Source organism: Chlorocebus sabaeus, chromosome X (genome assembly GCF_047675955.1).
Source record: "Chlorocebus sabaeus isolate Y175 chromosome X, mChlSab1.0.hap1, whole genome shotgun sequence".
Taxonomy (NCBI): domain Eukaryota; kingdom Metazoa; phylum Chordata; class Mammalia; order Primates; family Cercopithecidae; genus Chlorocebus; species Chlorocebus sabaeus.
The window spans coordinates 112,762,735-112,776,833 of record NC_132933.1 but is presented as its reverse complement, the minus strand read 5'-3'; the positions used below and the strand labels follow the sequence as shown (position 1 = coordinate 112,776,833).

Below are 14,099 nucleotides of genomic sequence, written 5' to 3'. Positions count from 1 at the left end.
ACTTAATGACCACTGCGAGGTTAAGGTGTCAGCCCTTGGCCCGCTGAAATGATCCCTCTCATCACCAGGGTTATGAGTCTGGTGTCTTGGTAACTCTGAGCTAGGCACACAAGTCAATTTCTAGATGAAATAAGCACACACCTCATCCGCTGATCTCATTCTTCCTCTCCCCAACCCACTTCAAATATTACTCCCACTCCTGACCAGCCCCGCTCACCCGCTTCTCTCGGGGGCATTCCCAGCGGTTCACGGCAGTCAGCTGTGGGGGTGAGCTTTACCGGGGTTGTTGGCTAGCCCTGTGCTCTCAATGGTGTTAGGACCCATTCACCTCCTCTTCAAGGGTGTTCTAAGGCGGAACAGATGGGGCTGCATCTATTCTTGCAAAAGAATGGTAGAATGTCCCCAACCGTTCCTCCTCATCCTCACTCACGACAGAGCACTGTATGGACAGGGATGGCTGGGCATGGGACTCGGCATCCAAGCCTCCACCACGGAATACCACCCCAGGTCTCTGTAGGCACTGGATGGACACCCAAAAACATGGCCAAGGTGGTATTCTGTCACAGCAGCAGCAGAAGAAAACACACAAGCTGCCCAAACCCTACACTATGCAGAAGTGGTGACCGCTGCGCTCAGCCTGGCCTGGGGATGCAAAGAGTGTGGGCTGCTCTGTCTCTTAACCACTCTGGCAGTAACAGGGTCACTTTACAGTTTGGACCCCTTGAGTTGTAAAGTGGGACTATTACTGCAAGCCACCTCGCCCGGTGGGCTTCATAAACACGGTGCGGCAGGGCAGAGGGTAAGGCTGGAGAAATTACTTACAAAAGGACGCTAAGATCCCCAGACCACCTTGACTTTTAGCCCTGATATTTATGAAAGTTTAAGACGTGAACTGACTGTCCTAGTTATATACCATTTGACTTTCTGGGGTCAATCAGCCGCCCCGAAAGCCCTCTGGGAGGAACTGGGGGTACAATGTAAAAATGTAAAGACTGCGTTACGAAGCACCACATGCCAAGGTTAAAAGTGTACTTTTATACTTTTAAAGTGTACTCATTTCCCCTCCCTCTAGGTAGGAGAGACGGTTCGAGCCAAGTGGTTTGAAAGCAGAAATGACTGGGTAACGTCACCATGCCTTCCTGGGTCAAAATGAGGCAGCAGCTTAGCCAGTGTGGGGCCCCACCCAGAATGAACTGCCCTGTCTTGGCACCCTTCCCAGAGACACCCCCCATCAAACCCCCATCAGATTAAGAATCTCTCAACCCTAGTGCTTTGGATTTGACTTCCACAGCTTCCATTTGAACTCCAGGTCTCACACAGCCACCTGTATTTGTAACAATCTCAACCAAATCTAAGGCATCTTTCTCAGGGAGAAAGTTTTCCATTGGAGTTTTGACCTTCACTGCAAACTTCCTAATAGTGAAATGAGTTTATATTTCACCTACCTGGCCTTGTGCCCAAACTACCAGTATATTTTGTCCACAGAAAACCACCTAGAAGACATGTGATCACTTATTTCACACACTGGCATCAACAGGCAGTGACTGACTGGGGACCTAGTCGCTCTGCTAGGGAGCACCCCCATTGACATGGGGAGGTCTTGCCATCTGTCTTCTTTGGGGCTTCCCATCTAGAAAAGCTGCCCAGTGCGGGTGGGGAGGGCTCCCCTGCACACACCACCTTCTGCTCCCTATTCATGGGAGGCCAGCAGGCTAGGACAAGGGATGTGAAACACACATGCTTCCTCCAAGTCCCCACCATTCCCCATTCAGCCAGAGAGGGCCCCCTTTTGCCTCCTGAATAGTCCAGAACTATTATCAGGAGCTCTCCACTGCTGCATCTGGGGTTCACTGCAATCATGCCTGCTCACACACAGTGTAGATGCTTCTTGTCCGCTCTCAAGAGGATCTTTCTGCAAACGAGGCCTATTTTCCTTCCTCCAACCCCTGAGCCTCTCAATGCAAACATCCCAATTCCGCACAGTGAAGGCCCCCAAACCTTATGCTAGGGTTTCCCTCCATGGGCCAGTAATAATCCTGAAGAACACCCACCTTGACTGCCAAAGATATGCATGGCAAACAGCTATGGGGGCCCATCATGTCACTTTCCTGTACACTTCACTTGGACCTCCCTCAAATGGGGCTATTCTTACCAGTACCCACAGAAATTACTCTTGAGGGCAAAGGAGATGGGTGGATAGACAGAGATGGAAGAATAGATAGGGGTCCTAACCATCAGGGTCCTCTTCCGTTGCAGTTACTTACAGCCCTTCTATGAGTGGAACACCATGTGCCTTTGGTCACGAGATCTAGGCAGATGTGAACACGGTTGAGTCCTATACCGTCTACCACTTGCTCCCTGCATCATGGTCTTGTAAGACACAGCACATATATCACATAGTTTACCATGGCTATGCCATTGTAATACCTCATAGAAGCATCGCCATGGCAACATTTACAAGTCACCGTGGCAACAAAGGAACTTCACCACTGTTATAACCATGCCCAGTAAGCCCTAAACAAGATGGCAGAGGACTGAAATTTTTGTGGACTGCCCATGACATCTACTCCCTCTGCAGGTAACATCACCTCCAACAGAGGCCAACCATATTATAACTTCTACCCTCTCCAGCACAGGCATTGGTAGTCATCTGTCTGCCCAAACTCAAAGTAGTTTACAAAGTACATAGGGGTTGCTGTCCCGGAAGAGAAGTTTCCTGAGCCAAGAAGTCCCATGAAACCCTTTCATTTTCACTCAATGCTTTCTCCAGCTCCCACTCAGGCATTGCCACTGAGTGAGTCCTAGGTCCACACAAGTCAAGTAGCTGCCAAGGGAGACAGACACCCAAATTCAAGAAGGAAGGGCTAATATGCACATCTAATATGTATCAACAAAAGTAAATCAATCAGTAAAAATAATAAAACTGAAAAAACAAAAAACCAAAAAAAAAAGGAAGAGCCCAACACCTCTGTGTTCCCTACCCCGTCTTCAAAATGCCACTGATCATTCCTATTAATGAACCTTCAATTTCTAAATGAAAAATTCAGCAACCCATACTATCACTAAGAGTCAATGAAAATCCTAACCACGGTGTTGTCCAGTTAATTCAGTTTTCCTAAACAAGCCCTCCCAACAAGATGCACCCACATGCAGGCAGCTGAGGCCATACAGGAAGCACTTGCCATCTCAGAAGCTACTGATGCTGCAGGAGTGGAAGGGAGAGGCTTTGGGGTGGCATCCTCTACCCTCTTTGTGACCTCTGCCTGCCCCAAATCTCCACCCCAGTTTCCATATGCTCACAGCTTGGCTCTGGGCCACAATGACATCCACAAGAGACGTGATGGCCGAGACGGCTCAGTGAATTTGCAGCTGAACGGATCCAGCACCTGCTGTCCCCTGGATGAGATGGCAGTGGCAGCAGCAAGGACAATGTTTCCTCTAGGTTTCTCCTCTCGATCAACCACAAACCAATGGTGCCCCAGCTCTTCTTTGGCCCCAGTATTTAAAAAGGAGCCTTCACCCTCCCCCACCCCTTTTTCTGCTCTCCCTGCCATGGCTCATTACCTGAGGAGCACTACGTGGTGACTTATGGTTTGCGAGGCCCCGGGTGCTCCAAGAACACAGCCTGTTGGTACGAAGCTTGGAGGGACTTACAGAAGGGGAAAGGGAGGCCTTTCTAAATCATGTGGGGCTCGAGCCCTGCTCCCCATTAGCCACACCGAGTTACTCAGATGTGAATGGAGGGTCTGGCCACGTTACTCAAAAACCAGAGCAAGGGCAAGAAGGCTGGAAGCTCGCTAAGTTCCTGTCCCTTCCTCCAGGCCCCCAGCCATCTACTCAGAACAAAGAGGGATTCTCATGTATGGCATTCCCTCTCTTAGAAGCACCTTCCCCCTCAACTCGGCCTTGCCCACTTCTCCCAGGTCCCTCTGACAACCTTCCCAAGAGCTGATGTTGAGGCAACTCAGAAGGGGGACTGCGAGTTGGCAGCAATCATCAGGGAGGGGCAAGGCTTTCTTTGCCACTTCACCCAAGAGTGGCTTGGACTTCCCGCCGCCCTGTAGCCACCCTTCGAGGAAGAGTGAACAACTTCAGGTACATTGAGTCCCTGTCACTTGAGTAAGGCCACCACCTACTAGCAACAGAAACTACCTTCTTCAGCAATGACTTACAACAAATCAGTCCTGGTTTAGCTTACCCAGGATCCTGGCAGGTGGCCTTAGTCTGCTCCCAGGGATGAGCTGGAAGTGGAGGGAGGGGTGTGTGCTCCAAGTAGCAAGAAGCACACTCTCCCTGATCACACATTCTTCCCAAACTGTGTCAGGCACCAATGAACTGCGTTGTGAATGTCAAACCTCCGATGGCCCATGGTGGGGAGCTCTCAAACATACCCAACACTTTCAAGTGTCCTGTCTCAGGAGGACTCTGCACCCACTCCTCCAGTTAGTTCACCCAGACACCCTAATTCTCCTTCGCCCAATGAGGTTTCTCATGTTGCAAGCAGACCTAAAGCTTCAAGCTTGCACATTTAAAAAAGAAAGAGGAAGACCTTCTCCACTTGCTACCGACACACCTTACCACCCTGGAAGACTCCTGGGCAAATACCAAAGTCAACCCTCTTGGTTGGGGGAGCGGTGGGGATGGGACCTGCTGTAAGAACCAAAGGGAGTGTCCTGAGGAAGATACTAGCTTTCTCTTCACATCACTTCCCCTCCAAAATGCAAGTTGCCCTCTGTCCGGTGAGAAGAGCCCCCTCATGCATGCCAGGCTGTCTTGGATTCTGTGGCCAATTCTCCCCCACCCCCTATGGTAAATCATCATGCTCTTCTTTATGGTGACTTCACCATGTTCATTCTACTTCAACAACATCTATGCCTTTGGAGGGAGAATATAAGACTCTCCATTCCACATCAGACTGTCACCACAGGGGTGGGACAGGAGATGGCTGGGAAGTGTCATTCCACTGCTACAAAATACAACCTGTCCCTGTACCAAATTTGCTACTGCCATACCTCTGCTACATTGTGTTACATTAGACTGTTATCAGCTCTAGAACCAGTGCTTTTTTGGAAAAAAAGATGTGTCCCAGGAAACTGTCTTTCACAGACGCCTCATTCCTGGTTGCCACCATTCATAAGGACAGTCGGCCCTTCACTCCATGCATGGCAAAAGCAGCCCATTTCTCCGAGTAGATGCCAACACAGCAAACTGCTCGGGTTTACTTACATCTCTCACTTTCGTTCTGGTCGGCAATGGCCTCCTCCAGGGCGACCGACTTTGGCTTTTTGTCCTGATTTCCTTTTAACCTTTCCCAGTCGGCTGGGCTGAATTTGCACATCTCGGAGTCTTTGGTTGCTGGGTGGCCACCTTCTCTTTCTTTCATCTCCAACTCTGAGAAGCGCATCATTGCACGCTAGAAAGAGAATGGAGATGGGAAAAAAAAAAAAAACAACACCTTACCATAAAAGCTATTTCATTTGCCTTATCTTAAAGGAAAGTATTTTCAAAGAAAAGTGCCCAAAACCAACCACAATTTATGAGATGTAACTCAGATAAAGTTTAACAGATAAAACTTAAGAGTATCTATATGTAAGTAGTCACACATTCTTTATTCATAAAGTCATGTGTATATAGATATATATGCGGTGTGTATGTATATCCACACATACACTATTGCATACAGACAGACATTCTCTTTTGAAGGTAAATAAAACAAAACGAAAACACAACGCAAAGAAAACAAAACAAAAACACAACAGAAAAGAAACAAAATACACAATGAATAAAGACGACCATGGCCCACAAACTTCCCTTTGTATATTTGGAAATGAAATTTAACTCAAAAGGTTTATGTAAGATTCTAGTAATAAAAATTTGAAGAACTGACCTCACAGTAAGCAGCGGGTAGACATAAAATACTGTCCTCTTGTAATCCTTCCATCTATGTAATTAAAATGGGCACTCAATGGATCATTTAGATAACTTCATCCATTTTTATAAGCATAAACCAATTTTTTTCTTAACATTGCAAAACAATTTGGCTTTATTCATCTTTTAATTAAAAGTAAAATATCTTAAGGAAATTCCTATACAACATCTATCATAATTCACTAGCAAATTAAATACACACTGTATCCCTTTAAGCCACCTTTTTTTTTTTTCCTTTCTTTTTGGTGAAAAATTTGCATGAATCCCACAGACATGCGGCTGCTACACATCACCAGGTATCAAGTAAGGCATTCTAAGCAGCACTTCTAGGTATATTTGTTATCTTACAGGCAGAGAAATCAAAGCAATTGATAGGTAAACGTCATGCAGTCTTTAGATACCCTTCACAATAATTAAAACATCTGTTATCAGCAATTGAGTGGAGTTCCCTTATAATCTACAGAATAACTTAAAGCATCCAGACACGCCTCAGTGCTACCACTCACGTTCTCTTACTGGCCACATTGCATACATTCAAATTACCACAAGCTTCATTCACCAAATCTGCCTGGTGCCCTGCCCTACCATACTCCCCCAGTCCTCTTTACACATTAAAAAACTGACAACCACCGGTAAAGTAACTGAAATTCAGGTGGGGGGGGCTCACCTGCAATGCCCGTTGCTCCCGGCTGAGCTGACTGGAATCTGCATACAGTTCGGTAGTGACACATTTGAATCGGTCACCCACGTAACCCGCTGAGTTGGCGATTCTCTTTGCCAGCTTAGATGGCTTCGGTTTCAGAACTTTGCCATCATTTGATTCAGCCTCATCGGCTCCATCTTTGGTATAGGTGGGGGTCACATCCACACTTGGTGGGGCACTGCCCACACAAAATGGTTTGGGATCCTCCTGGGTTTTACCAAAAGTTACAGCAGGGCCATCGCTCCCCAGAGGTGGCTCCAGGAATGGAGTCGAGACTGGCAACCCTAGGTTCTCTTTGTTGGTACCTGCCAGAACACTGTCCTTGCTTACGCTGAAGACTGGCTGTTTGAAAGTGTAAGTTTCGTGGAAGTCACTGATGCGCCCCAACTCCTCTCTCAGGGCGATGAAATCACGGTGCTGCTGCAGGGCCGGCTCGGCTGAAGGCTTAGGGGGCTCAGAGCTCTGGCCAACGCTCTCTGCTGCAAAGCTGGGTTTGGACACGTTTGTCTCAGTTTTAGCATCTGGTTCTTCTCGGAGAAGGTCTACGTAGACAAGCTTGTCGCTTTTGACAACAGTCTTCCCTTGATTCCAGTTGGGGTTTGGCTTTAGGTTCTTGTCGGTGGGGACATCTGGATGTAACTTGGTGCTGCTAGTTTCCAAAATCTCGGAAAACCGATTCCGGAGTGTTGGGTCCTCGTAGCGGGCTCTCTCATGGGACCGGGACCTCCTCTCTGGTTTCTCCTCTTTAGTGATCTCTATGGGCGTGTGTGGTATCAACATGGGATGCACCATGCCCAAACCCAGGGCATCTTGGTAGGTCACAAACTCTGGACGGCCGGTGGGCAGCCCATAGGGCAGTCCAGGCTTTGGGGCAAGGTGCCCAGGAAACAGACTGCCATTGGGTAACAAAACTGGATGAGGGTAGACAGGTCCTTTGCCATGTAAAGAGAGGGGACTTACGGCAATGCCCTCGGGGGCTGGGTAAGGGAGGTAACTCCTGGGGTAGGGAATTGGTGGGGACCTGAATGCCTCATTTGGAGACAGAAATATAGAGCTTGGTGGAAGGCCGTTCTCGTTTGCTTTGAAACTCGGTTCTGGGTTGCTGGCTTTGGCGCCCTTGCTGCTGGTGCTGCTACTGTGCTTGGCAGGAGTGGCTGGGGGCTGGCCCACGTGCTGAATAACGGATGGTGTGGTGTCTACAGAGCTCCTGCTGGTTTTGGTGCCATCTGCATTGGCATTGGGGGCGGGTGACGCAGAGGCTGGGCGGCCTGCACTCGACACTGACCCTGAAACGTTAGTAATGACGGCATCCGTGCCGCCCATGCGCGGACACGATGAACTCCGCTGCTGTGGTATTGCCCAGTCCAATGCCTTGTTTTTCAGCGACATGCTTTTGCCATTGTTCTCTTCGTTAGGACTTGGCCCGGGCACCACCCAGGATGAGGGAGCAGTGCTGATGATTTCAGATCTATAGATAGCACAACCATTTCCTGGAGGAGATAGTGTTTCTTTCGGAATCTCACTTCCGGAGAGCACTAAGCCACTTCCAGCCCTGCTGTGAACCAGGACTGTGGGAGCCATCTTTTTCATGTGGTCAGCTTTGGAAGCATCTACATCCACCACTTTAGAAGACAAGTCTAGTGGCTTATCTGTGACATCTTTGGTAACGGTCTGCTTCTCCAACAGTGGAGGTGAGCTGCCGTCTTTTCTGTCTTGAACCGCTGTCTTCCGGGCATGCCCGGGCACTGGCTGGGCACCTTCGCCCCCTTCCGGAGCCTTGGGATACTTGCCATTGGAGAGCCTGGCCGCGGGGAACTCGCTGCTGACTGTCATGTATGGCTTCGAGAGGGCAACTGAAGGAGAGGTGGAGATCCTGGCATAGTGCTTGTGGAACTCCGAGTAGGTGTCTGCAGAAGGCTGGGTGGGAAGGTGGACTCGGGGTGAGGGCCGAGGCGAGGGAGGCAACAGGAGAGCTGTGTCCCCTGGCAGGCCACTGGTGACCGCCTTGGCAGAGGGAACCCTGGGCTGCTTACTGTTCTGGATGTGAGGATAGGCATGGGAATCAACGGGATTCCCAGGGCTGACGCCCATCTTCCACGGGAGGCTTTTGTCTGCGCAATGGACGAGAGGCGGGATGGCTGGGGAGGCCGAAGGTGTCGAGAGCCTCATGGGTGATGCCAAGGACGATGGGATGTGGGGACCGACGTAGTGAGGTGGTGGCAGGTAGAGAAAGCGCTCCCCGTTGGTGCAGACTGGAGAATACAGCGGCTGGGCCAAGCTGTAGGACTGCTGAGGTAGCAAGGCCTTGTACATGTTCAGTGAATACTTATTTGGCGAGTCGAGGAAAGGGTAGATGGCTGGCGTGGCACCCTCCATGTAAGGATTGACCCAGGGCAGCCGCAGATAACTAGCACCATTGATGTTGAGAGGGCTCTGTTTGTCGCTGGCAGGTCTGTCCAAGCCCAGTGTTTCTGCTGTGGCTACAGCACTTTTTTGTATTCCAGGCGGTGTTTTGTATATAGCACTGAAGCCATTTGGGGGTTTTCCAGAGACGGCAGAAGCCTCCACTGTCTCGGGTGTATTCGGTTTGAACTGCATCTCTGGATTTCTTTCCGAAGAAAATCCAAGGCCACCTAGGGTGCCCGTGGCAGTCTCCCGACCTTTCTCTGAGCCCAGTCCACACAAGCTAGAATAGACGATGTTTCCGGGGACCCGGAGCCCTTCCCGGATCAGGCCAGTGCGGTCCATGCTCAGTGCTGCCAGGCCATCGATTCTATGGGCCGTGCTCGCATCCACCTTTGCAGAAGAACAACACGGGTGTTACTGGGGCACTCCTTCAAGGCAGCAGTACCCAAAGACACTGCCAACTAGTTCAACGTGCCATCAGCCTTAACATTCAAGCAGAAAGGGTTAAAGACAGGCTTTAGGGGGTGGGGATCTGTTTCCCCTCCCCTTTATCCAAACCCCTTTGCTGCCTGCCTTCTCACCTCTCAACTAGTATCCTGGAAGCAGGGAAAACGTTGGTCCCTTTGGACTGGAGGCCCATACATTAATTCAGTCATTTATTAAGTCTGAAGATTTTGGCCAGGCGCAATGGCTCACGCCTGTAATCCTACCACTTTGGGAGGCCAAGGCAGGCAGATTGCCTGAGCTCAGGAGTTCAAGACCAGCCTGGGCAACACGGTGAAACCCCATCTCTACTAAAATACAAAAAAAAATTAGCTGGGTGTGGTGGTGTTCGCCTGTAGTCCTAGCTACTCGGGAGACTGAGGCAAGAGAATTGCTTGAACCCGGGAGGTGGAGGTTGCAGTGAGCCAAGATTGCACCACTGCACTCCAGCCTGGGTGACAAAGCGAGACTCCATCTCTAAAAAAATCGAAATTAAAAAATAAAAATAAAAAAGTCTAAAAATTTTTACCTTCTCAGCAAAAATTATTTGCTACAACTGAGAAGCCACCAACTCCAAAACTCTCAGCATCACCCTCATGGAGTACAGAATTCACACTAACCCACCCTGGGCCTGTCAGGTTTGGGGGTGGGTGTTCACTTCATTTCCCCTGGGTGCAGGAAGGCATGACTTAACAGAACAAGAAACAATCTTCGATGGGACAACAGGAACAGAAGACTTTAACAGCCTCATTTCTAAATCAATAAAGAGGCCATGGGTCAAACTGTGGTTGTGTCTTCTGACTTCTTCTCCCTTGTGTCTGAAGTGACAGTCCTGTGTTTCTTATTTTACTGGAAAGGTAAACCCTAAGGGGCTACTTGGAGGCTGGAAATTTATCCAGCTGGGAACGCTGATGTGGCATTCAGCTTATGGAAGAAAAGAGAGTACACATCCCACCAGTCACTAGGGGACAGGGACATGTGTGGCGAGGCAGGAAGGCAAGACAGGAAGAGCTTAGGTGGGGGCCTTGTCCTGTCACAGAGGCCTCCGACTCAGTCCTGCTCTGAACCGCCACCCCTACCCCATTCCCCACCCTTTAAAGGCCTGCAAATTAATACAATTGATTACAGATCACTGATATGCAGATATGGCATCAACAGAAGCTGTTAATCTCTTACCACGTTGTGGTTCAAGGGATTCTCTTCCCTCAGTTCCAGTCTGGCTTTTGAAGCGTCACCATCATTTACAAGGATTTTCCTATTTAAAAGGATATACCAACTTCATGAAAGCATTCCTCACTAAATCTATCTTTCACAGATCTCCCCAGAACAGACCAGTTTCTACTAACCCAATTTTAAAAACTGTCCTTAACCCTCCGTCCCCACCAGCTGTCAATGGCCCATATTGAAAGTTGCCCCCAAATGGTGATTCAACTTGACCAGGAAAAACAAAGGAAACGCAAAGCTTTCATGAATCACAAATATGATATCACCAAGGTAGGTAAGCCAGAAATTAAGCAAAACCACTTCTCCCTCAAGATCTTTTTCTCTAGAGGTCAAGTAAGCCAACTGGAGCTCGGCTGTCCCAGCCAACCCTTATAAACTCTCCTGGAGGGTAGACATGAAGTGGTAACACAGCCAAATACCAAACAGGGCTGGAAGGCTGGAGTCTACGGGCTGGTGGCCTCAACCACTTCCGTTTTACCCAGGAGGGTAGGCTTTCAAAACTTTTCCCAAAACAAAGTTAGGGACCATGTCCTACGAAACTGGTTTCCATGGTGATAAAAAAGCCATATTTGACTGCCTTTGTCAAAATGACAGGGGGATACACACTAGTATCATACAAATGTCAGCTGTTCCAGGCTGAAGAGGAAGTTGCACATCTGTGCCAGGCTGCTGCGGCTGCCCTGGGACTTGTTATCAGAGAGCATCGATAAAGAAAGTGCTTGGTGCCAACTTCCAAATCCCCAGGATAAAAATCGCTGACAAGCAGCAGAGGAAAAGTTTCCTCATTACCCCAAAGAGCAGCTTCAATCATCTACTGCTTAGCTGCCTCCACCCCACACTCCAAAATTACAGATGAGGAAGCATAACAGAGCTGTCTGGCGACCAAAAGCAGGTGCCGGTGGCCTCCTGGAACAATGAGAGATCCTGGGCTTCAACGAAGGAAAAGGGTGGCTCTCTCCCCATTTATTACTGAGCAAACTATTTGTTTTAAAAGCACATCGAATGCTGCTCCACCTGGGCCCACACTCCTGACATTTAGAGTTAAAGCAGCATATAGACTGGGATTAATTCTCCTTCATAAATATGAAATAATAAATTAAGGACGAAAGTGCATTGAAAGGCCGCTTTAGGGGCTAATCTTTTAAAGGGCGGCAATGCTTCGCTGAGCCAGGTTGCCTGTTAAAACTGTAAATCAAGAGCGGCCGACTAGGCAGGAGCTCTTTCTTTCCCACCCCTTTTGGGCCCACGGTGGCTGTGAGAAGGTGAGGGGGGCTTCAGCATGGACATGGGCTCCGCTCAGGAGCGTGAGGAAGGTGCCCACTCTCCCCTCAGGCCTGGCCCAGGTGGGTGCATTCACCTGTCTTCGCTCGCCCCACACATGCGGACCCTCTCGCTGTTCATCCAGCTGTGAACGTTCCCATACAGGGGGGTTGCTGAGAGCATGTCGTCTTCCGGGATGGCAGCTTTGCTTCAAGCGTCTAGTCTGTTTAAAGGAAAGAAAAAAAAAATCCCAGGAGGTTCAGTAAAGGAGAGCCAAACAGGGCGCTTCTTTCTAGGTGATTCATATAGGATGCAGATCGGGAAGGCAGGCTGTGCCTGCTGTCTACAGTGGTCTGGGAGCCAAGGACAGACACCTGACTCGAAGGGACAGCGAAGGGGCAGGCAGCTTCCCTGGTAGGAGGTGCTGGGGCTGGGGAAGAAGTTTAATTCGAAACAGGCAGCCTCATCCAAGGCACAGAATGCATCCAGGACACACCACAGCACCCGCCCACCCCCTTTCCTCTGAAAGTGTACAGTGGTCATTCATTCTTGCCACTTGTTAAAGAAGGTAGAGAAGACTTGACTCAACAAGGGGAGGCTCTGACATAGGTTCAGGGATGCTGCATCACTGGGAGGCACACAACTGATCTTTCCTGGGGCCAAAAGGGTGCAAGAAGGGTGGAAGGCACAATACCGAGGTGAGCAGCAGGTCCAGGTCTCAAACTACCTGCGTTTCTAGGGCTGAATTTCCAAGGCTGTCGTGTGTGCAACTTACAGATTGAGGGTGAAAAAGAATCGGTGGGCTGGTGACCTGTCCCACTGGAGCCCTGGATTAGATTAAGCACCTAACCCGGTTGGTTTTGCCTGGAAGCTACAGAGGGAGGCGGCTGAGTAATTCAATGACGCCTGCTCGCTGGGGACGAGAAATCATTAGCGAGCACAGAAGTCTTAGCAGCCCTGGCTGATGGGCTCCAAGCCGCTGGCACATGGGGAGCCAGCAGAAGCCACCCATTTTCCACCTCCTGGGAGGGGGAGGTTGCCAAGGCAGAGGAGCTCAGACCACCTCCCACCCCCTCTTACCTCCTCTGCCCATCGCCCCCACCCACATCACATTCTAGTTTGCTGCATGAGTGAAGGGTCAGGACAAGCTGCATTTTATTAACAGGATTATCACGGCGCGTGATTTATCCTCGTGCAGGATTTTAATTGCTCTTTGGAGGTTGAGCCGTTTCTTTTGACTGCGCTTCAGCCCATATCCTGCTGTTAAATGCTGGGTTAATAAGTAGGGGAGCCTTTAATGCCTGGGACCGATGGCCCTCGGCAATTCCCTGCTCACAAACACATCTCAGTGTCCCTTGTCCGGACTGGCCATGGCATTTTTCCACGGGACCCAAACCTGGGTGTGAAATAATTGGTGTGCAGATCATCAGGGGAACTTTCTTCTCCTCCCTCACACACCCACCCACACAGTTTCCGAAAGCCCAAATGTTCCCTAAGTCGACACATTTCCTTTGTTAGAAGGAAAAAATATGCAAATGCTTGCTTTTACACTTTAGCACACGGAGCAGACTGCCAGGTCGGTTGGGTTGGAGGCACCAGGTCCGGGGACTTTTCTGTGAGAGTGACTGAGGGTGGGGGTTAGGGGGACACCTGGGGGATGGAATCCCAAAGGCGGTCTGTACTTCCTCATTTCTTTGTCCTAACTAGGTCTTTTGTCCACCAGCATCCCCCATGGACCCCCATCCATAGAAGAACGTCTGTTAATCAAAATCCACATACACCGACACACCACGTATAGTTAGAGCTCAACAATGAGGCTGGAAGAGAGAGAAAGGGTCCAAGAAAAAGGCAGAAATCTGCAGAGGCATCAGGCATGATGGGGTTCTGGAAAGCTACTTCCCTAGGAAGGGTCTCCAGACAGCAGCTCTTCCAGTGGGCTAGCCATAGCGCCCCAGAAAGACTGACTCGGCTGTTGGGGAAGGTTCTATAAGGGTTCGTGGGCTTTTCTTCCATCTTGCAAATACACAAATCAAGTGGGGAAGGCCACCACTAGTGCTGGGAAGACCACAAGGCACATTCAATGTAGTGGCAGTGT

General features: G+C 49.6%; 1 protein-coding gene across 10 annotated transcripts in view; it reads right to left on the bottom strand.

Moving 5' to 3' along the window:
- The window catches only part of BCOR (BCL6 corepressor), a 126,667-nt gene that overhangs the window by 14,409 nt on the left and 98,159 nt on the right, over positions 1-14,099 (bottom strand). For 7 of the 10 annotated variants that reach the window (XM_007991417.3, XM_007991407.3, XM_007991410.3 and 4 more), the window contains exons 2-6: positions 12,102-12,227; positions 10,697-10,775; positions 6,596-9,427; positions 5,888-5,941; positions 5,227-5,413 (exon numbers count right to left, since the gene is read on the bottom strand). In XM_007991417.3, the coding sequence (XP_007989608.1) occupies positions 5,227-5,413; positions 5,888-5,941; positions 6,596-9,427; positions 10,697-10,775; positions 12,102-12,187 (3,238 nt within the window). In that variant the 5' untranslated portion in view covers positions 12,188-12,227. The remainder of the gene's footprint in view (positions 1-5,226; positions 5,414-5,887; positions 5,942-6,595; positions 9,428-10,696; positions 10,776-12,101; positions 12,228-14,099) is intronic. The other 3 variants (XM_007991419.3, XM_037992913.2, XM_007991418.3) reach the window with 1 other exon arrangement.